The sequence below is a fragment of the Oncorhynchus gorbuscha genome, linkage group LG12 (genome assembly GCF_021184085.1).
Source record: "Oncorhynchus gorbuscha isolate QuinsamMale2020 ecotype Even-year linkage group LG12, OgorEven_v1.0, whole genome shotgun sequence".
Lineage (NCBI taxonomy): Eukaryota > Metazoa > Chordata > Actinopteri > Salmoniformes > Salmonidae > Oncorhynchus > Oncorhynchus gorbuscha.
The window spans coordinates 56,444,768-56,462,747 of NC_060184.1; the positions used below are offsets into that span (position 1 = coordinate 56,444,768).

General features: G+C 48.4%; 1 protein-coding gene across 1 annotated transcript in view; it reads right to left on the reverse strand.

Moving 5' to 3' along the window:
• Nucleotides 1-714: 714 nt before the first annotated feature.
• Nucleotides 715-17,980, reverse strand: part of LOC123991146 (neuropilin-1a-like) — a gene marked incomplete at its 5' end in the record, with an annotated part of 61,237 nt that continues 43,971 nt past the window's right edge. Inside the window, 11 exon segments of the mRNA XM_046292391.1 lie at nucleotides 715-1,942; nucleotides 2,197-2,250; nucleotides 2,722-2,818; nucleotides 3,948-4,225; nucleotides 4,884-5,027; nucleotides 6,392-6,439; nucleotides 9,825-9,926; nucleotides 9,929-9,934; nucleotides 12,115-12,259; nucleotides 14,709-14,864; nucleotides 15,144-15,319. Coding sequence (XP_046148347.1) covers nucleotides 1,641-1,942; nucleotides 2,197-2,250; nucleotides 2,722-2,818; nucleotides 3,948-4,225; nucleotides 4,884-5,027; nucleotides 6,392-6,439; nucleotides 9,825-9,926; nucleotides 9,929-9,934; nucleotides 12,115-12,259; nucleotides 14,709-14,864; nucleotides 15,144-15,319 — 1,508 coding nt within the window.

Below are 17,980 nucleotides of genomic sequence, written 5' to 3' on the forward strand. Positions count from 1 at the left end.
AGATGCCTGGGAAAGGAGATACCTAGTCTGTTGCACAACTGAATGCATTCCACCAAAATGTGTCTTGCGCATTAAAGCCCTCTGAAGGGGGGCTGCCTTAATCAACATCCACAGCACACAGTTGTTTTGGGGGGTAAACCGCCTTGCTCAAGGGCAGAAAGGCAGATTTCTCCACCTTGTCAGCTCAGGGATTCGAACAAGCAACCTTCTGGTTACTGTCCCAACTCTCTAACCCACTAGAGTACCTGCTACCTATGGAACTAGAGGTGGTCAACTCCACTGGTCAACTCATATAGCTAAAGCAAAGCAATGGTTGTTTTTTTTGGTATGCTGGCAGACAGACATTCCATATATCTTCCTCCACTGCTGCTGTTGATATGAGAGAAGAGGACAGACCCTGTGTGAGGGGAGGAGGATAGGGGTGTGTGGCTGCCAGATGTTAATTAGTGTGTTGAAGTTAATAACATGAATACAAATGTTTGTCTTTTTTGATTTGTGTTTATGATAACTTATTCGTTGTCCCCTCCATGGTGTCATGTGAGTGGATTGCATCTAGGGAACAGAGATGACATTGGCTGCTCAGTCAGGTTGAACGAGCAAGTCTTCTTTGAACGTGCACTGAACTGTCCTAACAGCGGTCTATCTTCACACAGCACACAGAGTCTGCTCTCTCTTCCCGGAGAGCAACGAAATGAAACAATACAACCACAGCACTTCACTCTTCACAACAACAGTCAAATGATTGTATTTACAACACAAACCCATTGAAAAAAAGGGATACAGCAGCTTTTTTGTTGTTTTTTTAACCTTTTACTTTCTTAAAAAAGGGCATTAAAATATATTAAAACTTATATACAATATGATGTGTGTCTGGGACAGAGGGAGAAAAGCGCCATGGAGGGATTGGATTGGATCAGGTTTTGCAGACTTGATTATTAGCTAATTTAAAGCCCCTGCTTTAGTTTTCGGATCATTATCATAACGTTGTCAGAACTTAATGGAGGAAAAAAACGCCAACTAAGGTGTATTAAAGGCACTGTCAGAACCATCTACTGCCAAGGGGCGTGACCGTTACCCTTAACCTCTGATCCGCACCTCTAGACAGAGGCAGAGGGCAGGGGTCATAAGGGGGGGGTCACATCCTGCTTCTATCCCCCCATGTGGCAGTAGTACCAACGACATTGTCAGTTATGGTTCATTTTGGATTTTGATACTTCTCTTTCAACACAAAAATAACAACTTTGATTTAAAATAATAATAACAAAATGGTTTCTTCCTCCCAGAAAATGATAAATACTTTAAACATTATATAATCATTAAATTGGTCTCAACACCAGCATCCGATTGTAAAAATGAATGAAAATCAAATAGAAAAATTAAAATAATCATCTCATCATCTGTACAGATTTTTTCTCCTGTATTTAATTTTGTACACAGTGTCCCCTACTGGTAGGTTCCTGTTACTGCAGCTCCTGAGAAAAGCAATGGATCAGTCACAACCTCCCATTGGTTCCTGAACCTGGGCCTCCTCCAATGAGAGGCTTCCGGCAGTCCCTTTAGGCCCGGAAACTTATTGAGTCTTGGCTATGCCTACAGTCTTGTGCACTCCCCACACGCACGTCTCACTTCCCCCTTCCTATTCACGCCTCTGTGTATGAGTTCTGTGAGTTGAGTTTGTCCTTCTTTAGCTTGACTCCATCCACCAGCTCAAAGTTATAGTTCTCCAGAGCGGATAAGTTCCTGTCAGACATGTGGCCATGTGAGCAGGCACAGTAGAGGACGACCCCACAGATGGCCCCCAGGAAGACCCCCAGGGCGCTCATAGCGATGATGGTGATGAGGATAGGGTCCAGTGTCTTGAGCATGTTACCTGCCCCGCCACTGACACCGTTCAGGATCTCATTGTTCTCCACGATCTCAGGGAAGTCTGTGATGTCCACAACTGCAGGAGAGAATGAGCAGAAGAGGGTGAGTAGACTGGCGTAATGTGCCCTATAAGGACAACATTCATCTCATATTTGTAGATAGCTGGTGCATATGTTTGGACAAAGCTTTTTTTTGTGTGTGTGATTATTTTTCAACACTAAATCCTTATGCTGTGTGTAACAGATAAGAGAGAGTGAAGAAGAGGTTGAGCAGCGAAATCTGTGGTAATCTCGTAAACGCTTTGTATCAATATGGAATAGGGTGACTTACGGATTTCATTGAATCTGTCTTCAGGTAGCATGGGCTCTGTAGGAACATCAGGATCTGTTGAGGAAGACAGAGAGATAGTTAGAAAAGTCCTGTCCTCCAGCACAAACATGTCATTCTTTATTTTACTTTATTTTACTAGGCAAGTCAGTTAAGAACAAATTCTTATTTTCAATGATGGCCTAGGAACAGTGGGTTAACTGCCTGTTCAGGGGCAGAACAACAGACTTATACCTTGTCAGCTCAGGGGTTTGAACTTGTAACCTTCTGGTTACTAGTCCAACGCTCTAACCACTAGGCTACCCCGCCAACCCGACTGAACATGATATAGAGGGCCGGCTTCAGGGACACAGATGAACCAGTCCTGAACAACAAACAAAGCACCTTCAAAGGAGAGTCTGTGTTTTAGTCCAGGACTATGTTTCATCTTTGTCTGGGAAAGCAATGTAGAGGCCTGTAGAGACAGGTGTTCTTTGGTCACTGGCTCAAATCCGGCTTGAACGATCAATGTAGGAAAGAAACACTCACCCTTGCAGTCAGCCATGTTCAGATTGTCAAGGATCTTGATATCGTCCACAGCGATATCACCCCAGCTCTTCCTCTCCACCAACCCTTCAATCACCACCTGGGAGAAAGAGAGAACAACCTTTTGTCAACTTTACAACAACCTCTCAACAACTCATTTCCCAATTTAAATCACCTCGCTCATCACTAAGTAGCACTAATCAAACTAAACGTGCCCTGCAACTAAAACAGTGTTGAATTTATACATATCAAACGTACATTACATGGTCAAAAGTATGTGGACGCCTGCTCGTCAAACATCTCATTCCAAAATAATGGGCATGAATATGGAGTTGGTCCCCTCTTTGCTGCTGTAACAGCCTTCACTCTGAATCGTCATTGTATGCTGTCGCATTAAGATTTTCCTTCACTGGAACTATGGGGCCTAGCCGAACCATGAAAAATAGCCCCAGACCATTATTCCTCCTCCACCAAACTTTACAGTTGGAACTTTGCACTGGGGCAGGTAGCGTTTTCCTGGCATCCGCCAAACCCAGATTCGTCCATCGGACTGCCAGATGGTGAAGGGTGATTCATCACTATAGAGAATGTGTTTCCACTGCTCTAGAGTCCAATGACAGCGAGCTTTACATCACTCCAGCAGATGCTTGGCATTGTGCATGGTGATCTTAGGCTTGTGTGCGGCTGCTCGGCCATGGAAACCCATTTAATGAAGCTCCTGTCGAACAGTTCTTGTGCTGACATTACTTCCAGAGGCAATTTGGAACTCGGTAGTTGGTGTTGTAACCGAGGACAGATGATTTTTATGCACTACGTGCTTCAGCATTCCCGTTCTGTGAGCTTGTGTGGCCTACCACTTTGCGGTTGAGCAGTTTTTGCTCCTAGGCGTTTCCACTTCACAATAACAGCACTTACAGTTGACCGGGGCAACTCTAGCAGGGCATACATTTGACCAACTGACTTGTTGGAAAGGTGGCATCTTATGACGGTGCCACATTGAAAATCACTGAGCTCTTCAGTAAGGCCATTCTACTGCCAATGTGGTGATTGCATGGCTGTGTGCTTGATTTTATACAGCTGTCAGCAACGAGTGGGGCTGGAAAAGGCAGAATCCACTGATTTGAAAGGGTTGTTCACATACTTTTGTATATATAATGTAGTTGTAATGTATATGAGACTTACTACATTGATCTGTCCAATCCTATAGATCAGAGACTCTCTCTCCATACCTGATAGGGTTTACTGGAGTGCGGCACCAGCACGCGTCCCTCTCTCCAGCGGTTGCCCTGGTGACCGCTGACGGTCCACAGAAGTATGTCGGCCATGCCATCCACCGTCTCCTTCCTCTGTTTGATGTGTAGCGTGCCGATGTGCGAGCCAAACATGTGGTACCAGAACGAGACGCACAGGTCAGACTGACCGACTGTCACCACCGGACTGACCAGCCTAGCAACCTCCGTTTCCTGGGCGCCCGTCGCTAGTGTGTAGATGAAATTACCAGATCCACCTGGATGGGACATGACAAGGGGAAAGGGCCAATGAGAAAAGGAAGATGTGATGTCATCACTATTCAGCTAAAAGGCAGCAGTGGGAAAACAAATCACCTAGTGGCAAACCCTGGTTTAGACAGTTAGAATACGTGTGACCAGGACTTAGAAGAAAAGATTCTGTGTGATACAATGTGTCAGAAGACTAGGTCAACTGGATATAAATGACTTACACAGTTGTCATTAGCTTACGTTGTTGTTGTTGTTGGTGGTGTGTCTGTGCCTGTGTGGTCCATGTTGGTGTCCAGTGTTGATGTGTCTGATGTGTCTGTACCTGTGTGGTCCATGTTGGGTCCAGTGTTGATGTGTCTGTACCTGTGTGGTCCATGTTGGGTCCAGTGTTGATGTGTCTGTGTGTCTGTACCTGCGTGGTCCATGTTGGGTCCAGTGTTGATGTGTCTGTGTGTCTGTACCTGTGTGGTCCATGTTGGGTCCAGTGTTGATGTGTCTGTGCCTGTGTGGTCCATGTTGGGTCCAGTGTTGATGTGTCTGTACCTGTGTGGTCCATGTTGGGTCCAGTGTTGATGTGTCTGTACCTGTGTGGTCCATGTTGGGTCCAGTGTTGATGTGTCTGTACCTGTGTGGTCCATGTTGGGTCCAGTGTTGATGTGTCTGTACCTGTGTGGTCCATGTTGGGTCCAGTGTTGAGCGTGGGTGTGCCACTGGACTGTATCTGCCATCTGAAGCCGCTGTCCTCTGAGGTCCAACCGCAGAACGAGGGGTCGTTGGCCCAGCCAAAATCACACGCAAACCACAGGAACGCTGCAGAGCAGGGGACAGATCACAGGTCAGTCTGTCACATAGAGACACACATAAACATTCTAGATTCTGTAGTAGGCCAGACCACAAACTGGTTGAAATAGACCATTGTATAAACATGACTCAGAGGGGATTTGTGATAACCTGAGGGCTCACTTGATTAGATACAGGGAATGTTGTGGAGATGATTTATTTGGGTAAATCACTAGAGGGAAGCAGAGAACTGTGAAACTCAAATATCAGAAGAAAGGGCTCTTGAGCTTCATAAAAAACCTATGAGACACAGCGAGAGGGAGAGACAATGAGAGGAGGGTAAATCCTGCCAGAATAGGGTGGATGGGGGGTGGGACTTTGCACGGAGATGTTGAATAAATCCAGTTAATGTTCTCTTTTAATAAACAGAGCGCATGAACAGGATATGGGCTCATAAAAAAAGATGTACAATGACAATAAGATAGCAGGAGGGAGAGAGAGAGAGAGAGAGAGAGAGAGAGAGAGAGAGAGAGAGAGAGAGAGAGAGAGAGAGAGAGAGAGAAAGAGAAAGCGAGTATGTGTGTGTGTGTGTGTGTGTGTGTGTGTGTGTGTGTGTGTGTGTGTGTGTGTGTGTGTGTGTGTGTGTGTGTGTGTGTGTGTGTGTGTGTGTGTGTGTGTGTGTGTGTGTGTGTGTGTGTGTGTGTGTTCACAGCAGCCTACTGAGGGAGATGACTTTATAATGACCCCCCCCCACACACACAGAGCTGAAAGGCCTTCTGAGAGTACAGTATGTATGTAATAGTGGGGCAATGGGGAGCTTCGTTTTGTTATCAAATTGGATAAAGAAAGAGACTTCCAAAGAAGCAGCACAAGGGAGATATGTTAAGGATGTCAGCTCTGCCTCTGAAAGCCTGTATATCGGTGTCTGTGCAAGCGCTAAGGCCCCAGCTCTCCAAAGAATAAAAAATGTGAGCCAATATTCCCTTTAATAATATCTGGGTTTTAACTAGTTTCTGCAGGCAGCAGAATATATTTACCCATTAAACACAAAGGATGGAATTCCCATGTGGAACCACATTTCAGGCACACAAACACATTTTTTTTCTGAAGAAATCCTGTTCCCAATTAAGAGGTTTTTGGTTTTTCCGTTCTAAGGAGGATTGGAGCAGGGATAGTGACAAGCTCTCTGTAAGATGAGCAGCCCCACAGTTCACATCTGATGAATAGCAGAGGACAGATTTTTCTTCAGTAGACTACTACTGGAAAAAAAAACGATTTCCACCCACACAACGAATGCACCTCACACACATGGATTCTAAGCCCCTCACACACGCATACAATCACACAGACACACGTCTTGTATACAGTACATTGATAATACAATGGGTCCTAACCTGGGATGGTGTCCACATCTGTCATAGCCTCTGGCATTGTGGTTCCACCTGTCAGAACAACACAGTGTTAGCACAGTTAGCCTAGCCGTAGCGTGGGAAATCCCAGACATAGGAACATTGGTTACATTGTGGGAGGCGACCCCTCCGTCTAGAGAGACTAGCCTAGCCGTAACACATAACAGTGTAGCATAGTTAGCCTAGCTGTAAAACATAAAACATAGCATTGTTAGCCTGGCCGTAACACATAACAGTGTAGCATAGTTAGCCTAGCTGTAAAACATAAAACATAGTATAGTTAGCCTAGCCGTAAAACATAGCATAGTTAGCCTAGCCGTAAAACATAGCATAGTTAAAACATAGCATAGTTAGCCTAGCCGTAACACATTAAACATAGCATAGTTAGCTTAGCCGTAACACATTACACATTATTCTGGTGCCAAACGGATGCCCCTCCTTCTATGTCTCTTTACTCCTACCAAACACATCCACACTCCCTCTTTCACTATATGTAGGGCCAGGAGGGAGCGAACCAGAGTGACTGAGAGTGCCATTCACATCACTGATCACTGGAGACTGCTGTGCTGAAATGGGGCTAGGAGAGAGGAATAGCCAAAGGGAGAACTCCATGACCGTGTCCCAAATAGCACCCTATTCCCTATGTAGTGCACTGCTGCTGACCAAAGCCCTATGGGCCCTGGGGAAAATATCCATAGGGAACAGCAACGCATAGAAAGGTGGAAGTCAGGGGCAGTAAGGCAGGTTATTATCAGGTTAGTGGAGAAAGAGGCCAGGCTAGAAAGAGACCAAGGCTGCTGAGAGATAAAAGGCTGAGAGGGAAACACAGCTGGGTGGGGGATGGGAGGAGGAGGAGAGGAAGACAGGTGCAGGTGAGAGGGAAACACAGCTGTGTGGGGGATGGGAGGAGGAGGAGAGGAAGACAGGTGCAGGTGAGAGGGAAACACAGCTGGGTGGGGGATGGGAGGAGGAGGAGAGGAAGACAGGTGCAGGTGAGAGGGAAACACAGCTGGGTGGGGGATGGGGGAGGAGGAGAGGCAGACAGGTGCAGGTGAGAGGGAAACACAGCTGGGTGGGGGATGGGAGGAGGAGGAGAGGAAGACAGGTGCAGGTGAGAGGGAAACACAGCTGGGGGGGGATGGGAGGAGGAGGAGAGGAAGACAGGTGCAGGTGAGAGGGAAACACAGCTGGGTGGGGGATGGGAGGAGAAACACAGCTGGGTGGGGGGAGAGGAAGACAGGTGCAGGTGAGAGGGAAACACAGCTGGGTGGGGGATGGGGGAGGAGGAGGAAAGGAAGACAGGTGCAGGTGAGAGGGAAACACAGCTGGGTGGGGGATGGGAGGAGGAGGAAAGGAAGACAGGTGCAGGTGAGAGGGAAACACAGCTGGGTGGGGGATGGGAGGAGGAGAGGAAGACAGGTGCAGGTGAGAGGGAAACACAGCTGGGTGGGGGATGGGAGGAGGGAGACAGGTGCAGGGAAGACAGGTGGGGCAGGTGAGAGGGAGAACACAGCTGGGTGGGGGATGGGAGGAGGAGGAGAGGAAGACAGGTGCAGGTGAGAGGGAAACACAGCTGGGGGTGGGGGATGGGAGGAGGAGCTGGGTGGGGGATGGGAAGGAAGACAGGTGCAGGTGAGAGGGAAACACAGCTGGGTGGGGGATGGGAGGAGGAGAGGAAGACAGGTGCAGGTGAGAGGGAAACACAGCTGGGTGGGGGATGGGAGGAGGAGAGGAAGACAGGTGCAGGTGAGAGGGAAACACAGCTGGGTGGGGGATGGGAGGAGGAGGAGGAGAAGAAGGTGCAGGAAGACAGCTGGGTGGGGGATGGGAGGAGGAGGAAAGGAAGCAGGGTGAGAGGGAAACACAGCTGGGTGGGGGATGGGAGGAGGAGGAAGGAAGACAGGTGCAGGTGAGAGGGAAACACAGCTGGGTGGGGGATGGGAGGAGAGGAGGAAGACAGGTGCAGGTGAGAGGGAAACACAGCTGGGTGGGGGATGGGGGGAGGAGGAAGACAGGTGCAGGTGAGAGGGAAACACAGCTGGGTGGGGGATGGGAGGAGGAGAGGAAGACAGGTGCAGGTGAGAGGGAAACACAGCTGGGTGGGGGATGGGAGGAGGAGGAAAGGAAGACAGGTGCAGGTGAGAGGGAAACACAGCTGGGTGGGGGATGGGAGGAGGAGGAGAGGAAGACAGGTGCAGGTGAGAGGGAAACACAGCTGGGTGGGGGAGCTGGGTGGGGGAGGAGGAGGAGAGGAAGACAGGTGCAGGTGAGAGGGAAACACAGCTGGGTGGGGGATGGGTGGGGGATGGGAGGAGCTGGGTGGGGGATGGGAGAGGAGGAGAGGAAGACAGGTGCAGGTGAGAGGGAAACACAGCTGGGTGGGGGATGGGTGGAGGAGGAAAGGAAGACAGGTGCAGGTGAGAGCGAAACACAGCTGGGTGGGGGATGGGAGGAGGAGGAGAGGAAGACAGGTGCAGGTGAGAGGGAAACACAGCTGGGTGGGGGATGGGAGGAGGAGGAGAGGAAGACAGGTGCAGGTGAGAGGGAAACACAGCTGGGTGGGGGATGGGAGGAGGAGGAGAGGAAGACAGGTGCAGGTGAGAGGGAAACACAGCTGGGTGGGGGATGGGTGGAGGAGGAGAGGAAGACAGGTGCAGGTGAGAGGGAAACACAGCTGGGTGGGGGATGGGAGGAGGAGGAGAGGAAGACAGGTGCAGGTGAGAGGGAAACACAGCTGGGTGGGGGATTGGAGGAGGAGGAGAGGAAGACAGGTGCAGGTGAGAGGGAAACACAGCTGGGTGGGGGATGGGTGGAGGAGGAGAGGCAGACAGGTGCAGGTGAGAGGGAAACACAGCTGGGTGAGGGATGGGAGGAGGAGGAGAGGAAGACAGGTGCAGGTGAGAGGGAAACACAGCTGGGTGGGGGATGGGAGGAGGAGGAGAGGAAGACAGGTGCAGGTGAGAGGGAAACACAGCTGGGTGGGGGGGGATGGGTGGAGGAGGAGAGGAAGACAGGTGCAGGTGAGAGGGAAACACAGATGGGTGGGGGATGGGAGGAGGAGGAGAGGAAGACAGGTGCAGGTGAGAGGGAAACACAGTTGGGTGGGGGATGGGTGGAGGAGGAAAGGAAGACAGGTGCAGGTGAGAGGGAAACACAGCTGGGTGGGGGATGGGGGGAGGAGGAGAGGAAGACAGGTGCGAGGGCAGGTCAAGTGTGAGGGAAGATGTTCGGTTGAGGGTGGAAGACAGGCTCTGAGGTGCACGAGATAAGGTTTCTCATTAGGTTGTAAAGGGGTAAAGATGGGGTTGCAGGTGCAGGTGATTAGGTGTGTGTGTGTGTTTATGTAGGTATGTGGGCTTAGTATAAAGGGGGTAGAGGAGTAGGGGAGGTAGCAGTCTCATGAGAGTGATGTTAGCACCTGTCACTTCGTAGTCATCACCTGTTCCACTGTGGCAGCTGGCCTGGTCATCATCACAGTCGTCTGAAGGGGCGGTGGGTGGGGCGGGCGTGGTGGGGGGATTGTGGGAGCTGCGGAGGAGAGAGGGAGAGAGAGGGGAAGAGAGAGGGGGGGAGAGAGAGAGAGAAAGTTAATGTTAATCTTGCGTTCAGCTGCTCCTTTGTAGGGTTTGCGGTATCACATAGAGTACACCACATACACTACGCACATAGAGTACACCACATACACTACGCACATAGAGTACACCACATACACTACACAAATAGAGTACACCACATACACCACGCACATATAACACGCACATACAGTACACCACGCACATACAGTCCACAACACACATACAGTACACCATGCATACAGTACACCACGCACATACACCACACACAAACATATACAAACACATACAAGGCAGGCCATGCCAGTGGATTCAATCACTGAGCTATTAACAGCCCCCTTTTATCAGGATACAGAGGAAGTTTAGTGTGAATAGAGCCGGTGGATGCTGAGGCTTTAGGTTTGTGTCCCAAATGGCACCCTATTTGTGAACTACTAAATTGTGAACTACTTTTGACCAGGGCACTACTTAGGGAATAGGGTGCCATTTGGAACCGAAGCTAGATTTGTGTTTAGACTGGAGATCAGATGCATGGGTCTAGAATTGGGCTGGAGGCTGGGCCCCACCCTGGCCTATAATTAGGGCCCACTGGCCTCGTTGGATGTGGGCAAGGCCGCAGTTCTGATCCATGCTCCGCTAACACACAGCCTGGATGTGTTTACCCTGACAGAGTAATGAGTGGGCTTTCCCAGGACAGTGAGAGGGAGGGAGGGAAGAAGGGAGGGAAGAAGGGAGGGGGATGAGAGAGAGGGAGATTGAGAGAGAGAGAGAGAGGGAGATGGAGAGACAGGGAGATGGAGAGAGAGGAAGATGGAGAGACAGGGAGATGGAGAGAGAGGGAGATTGAGAGAGGGAGATGGAGAGACAGGGAGATGGAGAGAGGGAGATGGAGAGACAGGGAGATGGAGAGACAGGGAGATGGAGAGAGAGGGAGATGGAGAGACAGGGAGATGGAGAGAGGGACATTGAGAGAGAGGGAGATTAAAAGACAAGGGGAGAGGAGAGAGTGCACGTGTAATCTAGAATTCCCCTCTGCTATATGAAATATTAGTGATCAACCTCTGTCAGATTCAGGGTGAATGGGTCATTGACAGGGTCAATGCTCTAGCTGGAATTGATCTGAATTTATCTGTACTCCTGGGGCTTAGCTTACACACCACCACTCACGTACCTGTGTCTGTATTTGTGTGTGTGTCTGTGTGTGTCTGCGTCTGTGTCAGTGTGTGTGTGTTTTTGAGTGTGTGGTGGCATTAACAGTGAAAACAAGCATTATCATCCTTCTAAAGCCCCGGTGGGACTCCATGGCTTACACAGGGCTGCGCTCGCTACAGCCCTGAAATCCAATATGTAAATCCACTTAGGCCTGGCCCGCCAGAGCATGTTCTCATAGCAGGGAGGGGAGGGAGGGAGAGAGACGACAGAGAGAAAGACAGGTGGAGAGAGAGACACAGAGAGAGAGAGAGAGAGAGAGAGAGAGAGAGAGAGAGAGAGGGGGGGTAAGGTGAAGAGAGCGAGACAGAGAGAGAGCGAGGCAGACAGAGGGGAGAGGAGAGAGAGAAAGAGGAGAGTGGCCCCAGAGAAAGGATGGAACAGGGACTGGAAGAGGTTGGCAGTAATCCTCAGGGCAGATGGGGTTTCATTTGATCCCATGTAATATGTATGAGCGGTCTTGCTTCAGGAATGGCTTTGATGCAGCATGCATGGAGACTGGACAACTGTCCCTCTCACGGAGAGATAGAGGGGCCTATTGGGCCCTGGACAGCTGTTGACTCCACGTGGAGAATCCTTCTAAGCATCTTTAAATACCCCAACCTTGACAAACACCATGTATTCAGTCGTAGAACTGTCATCACACAGATGACAGAAGATGTGCGTGTGTGTGTATGTGTGCATCAGTGGAGGCTCCTGAGGGGAGGACGGCTCATAATAATGGCTGGAATAAAGTCAATGGAATAGTATGAGCCACATGGAAACCGCATGTTTAATGTGTTTGATACCATTCCATTGACTCCATTCCAGCCATTATTATGGGCCGTCCTCCCCTCAGCAGCCTCCACTGGTGTGCGTGTGTGTTTGTAGCATACATGTGTCAACAATTAAAATGCGTGTGTGTGTAGGATTCCATTTGCGGCCTACCTTCGATCTCACAGCCCAGGAGCTCGAGGCGCAGGCCCATCCCAGCAGGGGTGGACCGCTCTGGGTAAACCCTGATGTATCGGGTCAGCAAGGGCTCCACGGTCCTCAGCTCTGGTGTATCGTAGTTCTGATTCCCCTCGAAAATCTGTGGAGAGGACCACCTGTGTTAGTTCATCGACAACAGCAGAGGAGAAGTCCTACACCGTACACACTGCAGCTGAGAGAGAGGCTGAGATAGGCCGATACAGATACAGAGAGAGACAGAACACACAGAGAGAAAACGAGAGAGAAATGTTACTGTCTGATAATGTCATTGCTCTCTCTGATGTCTCTCTCCTATCACAGAGACCCTAAGGCAGACGTATTCCTTCCTTTGGAAAATGAGCAGGGCTCGAGCAGGGCTGAGAGAGGGGAGAAAACAATGGAAGATGGACCAGATTTCTCCGGCTGACATCTAAAAAGCACTGTCGGGTGGGACTGTAAACGAGAGCCCGGTGGCTACAACTAGCACCTGCCGCCCCAGCAGGACACCGCGGTCAAGGGCAGCCTCAGCTCACTCTGTCTCGGCTCAGCCTCAGAAGTCCTCTATTTAGAGGAAAGAGAGAGGCTAGGGGCCTTTTTCTTTGGGAATAACGTAGCGAAGGGGTAAGACAGAGGAGAGGCCTAATGCTTTCTCGTCGCTCAGCAGTTCTGGTCTTGTCATCTGAATAAGACAGGAGGATTCTGTTTGGGAATAACAGGGGTACACGTAGAGGCGAGGAGATGAAAGGACAGGAGAGTAGAGGAGAAGAGGAGAGGTAAAGGAAAGTAGTGGAGATGAGGAGAGGAGAGGTAGAGGGGGGGACAGTGATGGAGTGTAGTGGATTAGTGACCATTAACACTGGAACACGTCTTGTCTGTCTTTGATGCTCGGAGGTTCTTAGGGAAAGAGGGAGAGATGGAGGAACGAGTAGGACAGGAAGATGCCCAGCCTCTCACTCCTTCAGAAATCAACCATTAGGTGATCTGGAACACACTTACACCACATCCTGTCGGAGAAAGTTGTAATTGGGGACAGGGCTGTAGAGGTACTTCCTGGAGGTGTGCGTCTGTGTGTGTGTGTGTGTGTGTGTGTGTGTGTGTGTGTGTGTGTGTGTGTGTGTGTGTGTGTGTGTGTGTGTGTGTGTGTGTGTGTGTGTGTGTGTGTGTGTGTGTGTGTGTGTGTGTGTGTGTGTGTGTGTGTGTGTGTACGGCGTGTGTGTGCGCTGTGTGCGCGTGTGACACACTCAAAGCATGCCGACGACGGCAGATACATCTAGGGTCGTTTCTGCGTGTCACACGCGCTCTCTCAGCTCTCCTGCCTTCTCCTCCCCTCTCTTGAGTAGAGTGCGATTCTACTGTAAGGCTTGAGCAGCAACAGCGGAATCCTGAGAGGATAGACGCCAGGCAGCGGTAGGTCTAGGAGAAACCTTACAGATGGTTTACCCTAATGTGCTATTCAACCTCAGGAGGCTGAAGAAATTCGGCTTGTCACCAAAAGCACTCACAAACTTCTACAGATGCACAATCGAGAGCATCCTGGCGGGCTGTATCACCGCCTGCTACGGCAACTGCTCCGCCCTCAACCGTAAGGCTCTCCAGAGGGTAGTGAGGACTGCACAACGCATCACCGGGGGCAAACTACCTGCCCTCCAGGACACCTACACCACCCGTTGTTACAGGAAGGCCATAAAGATCATCAAGGACATCAACCACCCGAACCACTGCCTGTTCACCCCGCTATCATCCAGAAGGCGAGGTCAGTACAGGTGCATCAAAGCTGGGACCGAGAGACTGAAAAACAGCTTCTATCTCAAGGCCATCAGACTGTTAAATAGCCACCACTAACATTGAGTGGCTGCTGCCAACACACTGTCATTGACACTGACCCAACTCCAGCCATTTTAATAATGGAAATTGATGGGAAATGATGTAAATATATCACTAGCCACTTTAAACAATGCTACCTTATATAATGTTACTTACCCTACATTATTCATCTCATATGCATATGTATATACTGTACTCTACAACATCGACTGCATCCTTATGTAACACATGTATCACTAGCCACTTTAACTATGCCACTTTGTTTACTTTGTCTACACACTCATCTCATATGTATATACTGTACTCGATACCATCTACTGTATGCTGCTCTGTACCATCACTCATTCATATATCCTTATGTATATGTTCCTTATCCCCTTACACTGTGTATAAGACAGTAGTTTTGGAATTGTTAGTTAGATTACTTGTTGGTTATCACTGCATTGTCGGAACTAGAAGCACAAGCATTTCGCTACACTCGCATTAACATCTGCTAACCATGTGTATGTGACAAATAAAATTTGATTTGATTTGATTTGATATTTGAAGTACTACCCAAATGGACTCCATTAAATGTTTCAACATCCACGGTACAAAGAATGGGTGAAAACTGACTCAACGTCACTGGTATTCAGTTTGGAACAGGGAAATCATTTCCCATTAGATAGTCAACAAAACCCTACTTTCTGTTAACTGCTCAACATGGTAAACACAACAAACAAACAACCAATGAAAACGGCTCTGACCTTTGGCTTGTTGCCGCTGGCGTCCTGGACCATCTTCCAATCAGATCCGTTGTTACTGTATCCCAGTCTGAACTTCTTCACAAACACCTTGTTCTCTCTGTGTTTCCCTCCCTGGATGATGAGCCCTCGTACCAGCTTCTCCTCCCCCAGGTCCACCTGCAGATGAACGGAGAGGAAACACGTTATAAGCAGTTCATAGACACTCATGACAGGCTCATAATGCATTACACCTGTATGCCGTAAGTAAAGTGTTTCCAAACTGTTTATTTGTAATCTCATCATCATTTTGGCCAAATTCTTTGTACATAAAGGTAGGATATATTCTCAGAAAATATGTTATATGAACCAATGATATTTCATAACCATCGAACCTATCTCTAATTGCAAAGCCCGCCAAAAAACACAAGAATAGTCTATTAATATAGTTGATCTAACCTGTAGCCACTCTGAGGTGAAGGGCTGGGGTTGGGGCAGCAGGGTCCACCCGGAGCGGCTGGTCAGCAGGCGGGCGTTCTCGGGTACCCAGCTCCGGTCCGTGTGGGACGAAGCTGTGATCTGGGCATCAGTGATCAGGCCCGATACCATGCCAAGCATGCCTGAACATGGATACTCTGAGAGGGGGAGAGAGATATAGAGGTTAGCATAAGTTTTTCAATGAGCAAGAGGGATTTGAGAGAGAACCTGAGGGGATATTTTATCACCAGTCCGAAGAGGTTGTTTTCCATGGTTTATGTGTTAATAGGGGAAAAGAGAGGGATGGGTTGAATGACTGAGACAGTGAGTGATAGTGATGGTGTGAGAGAGAAACACTCTCTCTTTGTGATGCCCCTCTCTCTCCCCCTATCCCTCTCTCCCCCTCTCCCTCTCCCCTCCCCTCTCTCTCTCTCTCTCTCTCCCCCTCTCTCTCTCCGTCTCCCTCTCTCCTTCTCTCTCTCTCTCCCTCTCTCTCTCTCTCTCTCTCTCTCTCTATCTCTCGCTCTCTCTATCTCTCTCTCTCTCTCTCTCTCTCTCTCTCTCTCTCTCTCTCTCTCTCTCTCTCTCTCTCTCTCTCTCTCTCTCTCTCTCTCTCTCTCTCTCCCCACCATTCTCTCTCTCTCTCTCTCTCTCTCTCTCTCTCTCTCTCTCTGTCTCTCTCTGTCTCTCTCTCTCTCTCTGTCTCTCTCTCTCTCTCTCTCTCTCTCTCTCTCTCTCTCTCTCTCTCTCTCTCTCTCTCTCTCTCTCTCTCTCTCTCTCTCTCTCTCTCTCTCTCTCTCAATTCAATTCAAGGGCTTTATTGGCATGGGAAACATGTGTTAACATTGCCAAAGCAAGTGAGGTAGACAACATACAAAGTGAATATATAAAGTGAAAAGCAACAAAAATGAACAGTAAACATTACACATACAGAAGTTTAAAAACAGTAAAGACATTACAAATGTCATATTATATATATACAATGTACAAATAGTTAAATGACACAAGATAAAATGAATAAGCATAAATATGGGTTGTATTTACAATGGTGTTTGTTCTTCACTGGTTGCCCTTTTCTCGTGGCAACTGGTCACAAATCTTGCTGCTGTGATGGCACACTGTGGAATTTCACCCAAAAGATATGGGAGTTTTTCAAAATTGGATTTGTTTTCGAATTCTTTGTGGATCTGTGTAATCTGGGGGAAATATGTCTCTCTAATATGGTCATACATTGGGCAGGAGGTTAGGAAGTGCAGCTCAGTTTCCACCTCATTTTGTGGGCAGTGAGCACATAGCCTGTCTTCTCTTGAGAGCCATGTCTGCCTACGGCGGCCTTTCTCAATAGCAAGGCTATGCTCACTGAGTCTGTACATAGTCAAAGCTTTCCTTAATTTTGGGTCAGTCACAGTGGTCAGGTATTCTGCCGCTGTGTACTCTCTGTGTAGGGCCAAATAGCATTCTAGTTTGCTCTGTTTTTTTGTTAATTCTTTCCAATGTGTTAAGTAATTATCTTTTTGTTTTCTCATGATTTGGTTGGGTCTAATTGTGCTGTTGTCCTGGGGCTCTGTAGGGTGTGTTTGTGTTTGTGAACAGAGCCCCAGGACCAGCTTGCTTAGGGGACTCTTCTCCAGGTTCATTTCTCTGTAGGTGATGGCTTTGTTATGGAAGGTTTGTGAATCGCTTCCTTTTAGGTGGTTGTAGAATTTAACGGCTCTTTTCTGGATTTTGATAATTAGTGGGTATCGGCCTAATTCTGCTCTGCATGCATTATTTGGTGTTTTACGTTGTACACGGAGGATATTTTTGCAGAATTCTGCGAGCAGAGTCTCAATTTGGTGTTTGTCCCATTTTGTGAAGTCTTGGTTGGTGAGCGGACCCCAGACCTCACAACCATAAAGGACAATGGGCTCTATGACTGATTCAATTATTTTTAGCCAAATCCTAATTGGTATGTTGAAATTTATGTTTCTTTTGATGGCATAGAATGCCCTTCTTGCCTTGTCTCTCAGATCGTTCACAGCTTTGTGGAAGTTACCTGTGGCGCTGATGTTTAGGCCAAGGTATGTATAGTTTTTTGTGTGCTCTAGGGCAACAGTGTCTAGATGGAATTTGTATTTGTGGTCCTGTTGACTGGACCTTGTTTGGAACACCATTATTTTGTTCTTACTGAGATTTACTGTCAGGGCCCAGGTCTGACAGAATCTGTGCATAAGATCTAGGTGCTGCTGTAGGCCCTCCTTGGTTGGTGACAGAAGCACCAGATCATCAGCAAACAGCAGACATTTGACTTCGGATTCTAGCAGGGGGAGGCCGGGTGCTGCAGACTTTTCTAGTGCCCGCGCCAATTCGTTGATATATATGTTGAAGAGGGTGGGGCTTAAGCTGCATCCCTGTCTAACCCCATGACCCTGTGTGAAGAAATGTGTGTGTTTTTTGCCAATTTTAACCCCACACTTGTTGTTTGTGTACATGGATTTTATAATGTCGTATGTTTTACCCCCAACACCACTTTCCATCAGTTTGTATAGCAGACCCTCATGCCAGATTGAGTCGAAGGTTTTTTTGAAATCAACAAAGCATGAGAAGACTTTGCCTTTGTTTTGGTTTGTTTGGTTGTCAATTAGGGTGTGCAGGGTGAATACATGGTCTGTTGTACGGTAATTTGGTAAAAAGCCAATTTGACATTTGCTCAGTACATTGTTTTCATTGAGGAAATGTACGAGTCTGCTGTTAATAATAATGCAGAGGATTTTCCCAAGGTTACTGTTGACACATATTCCACGGTAGTTATTGGGGTCAAATTTGTCTCCACTTTTGTG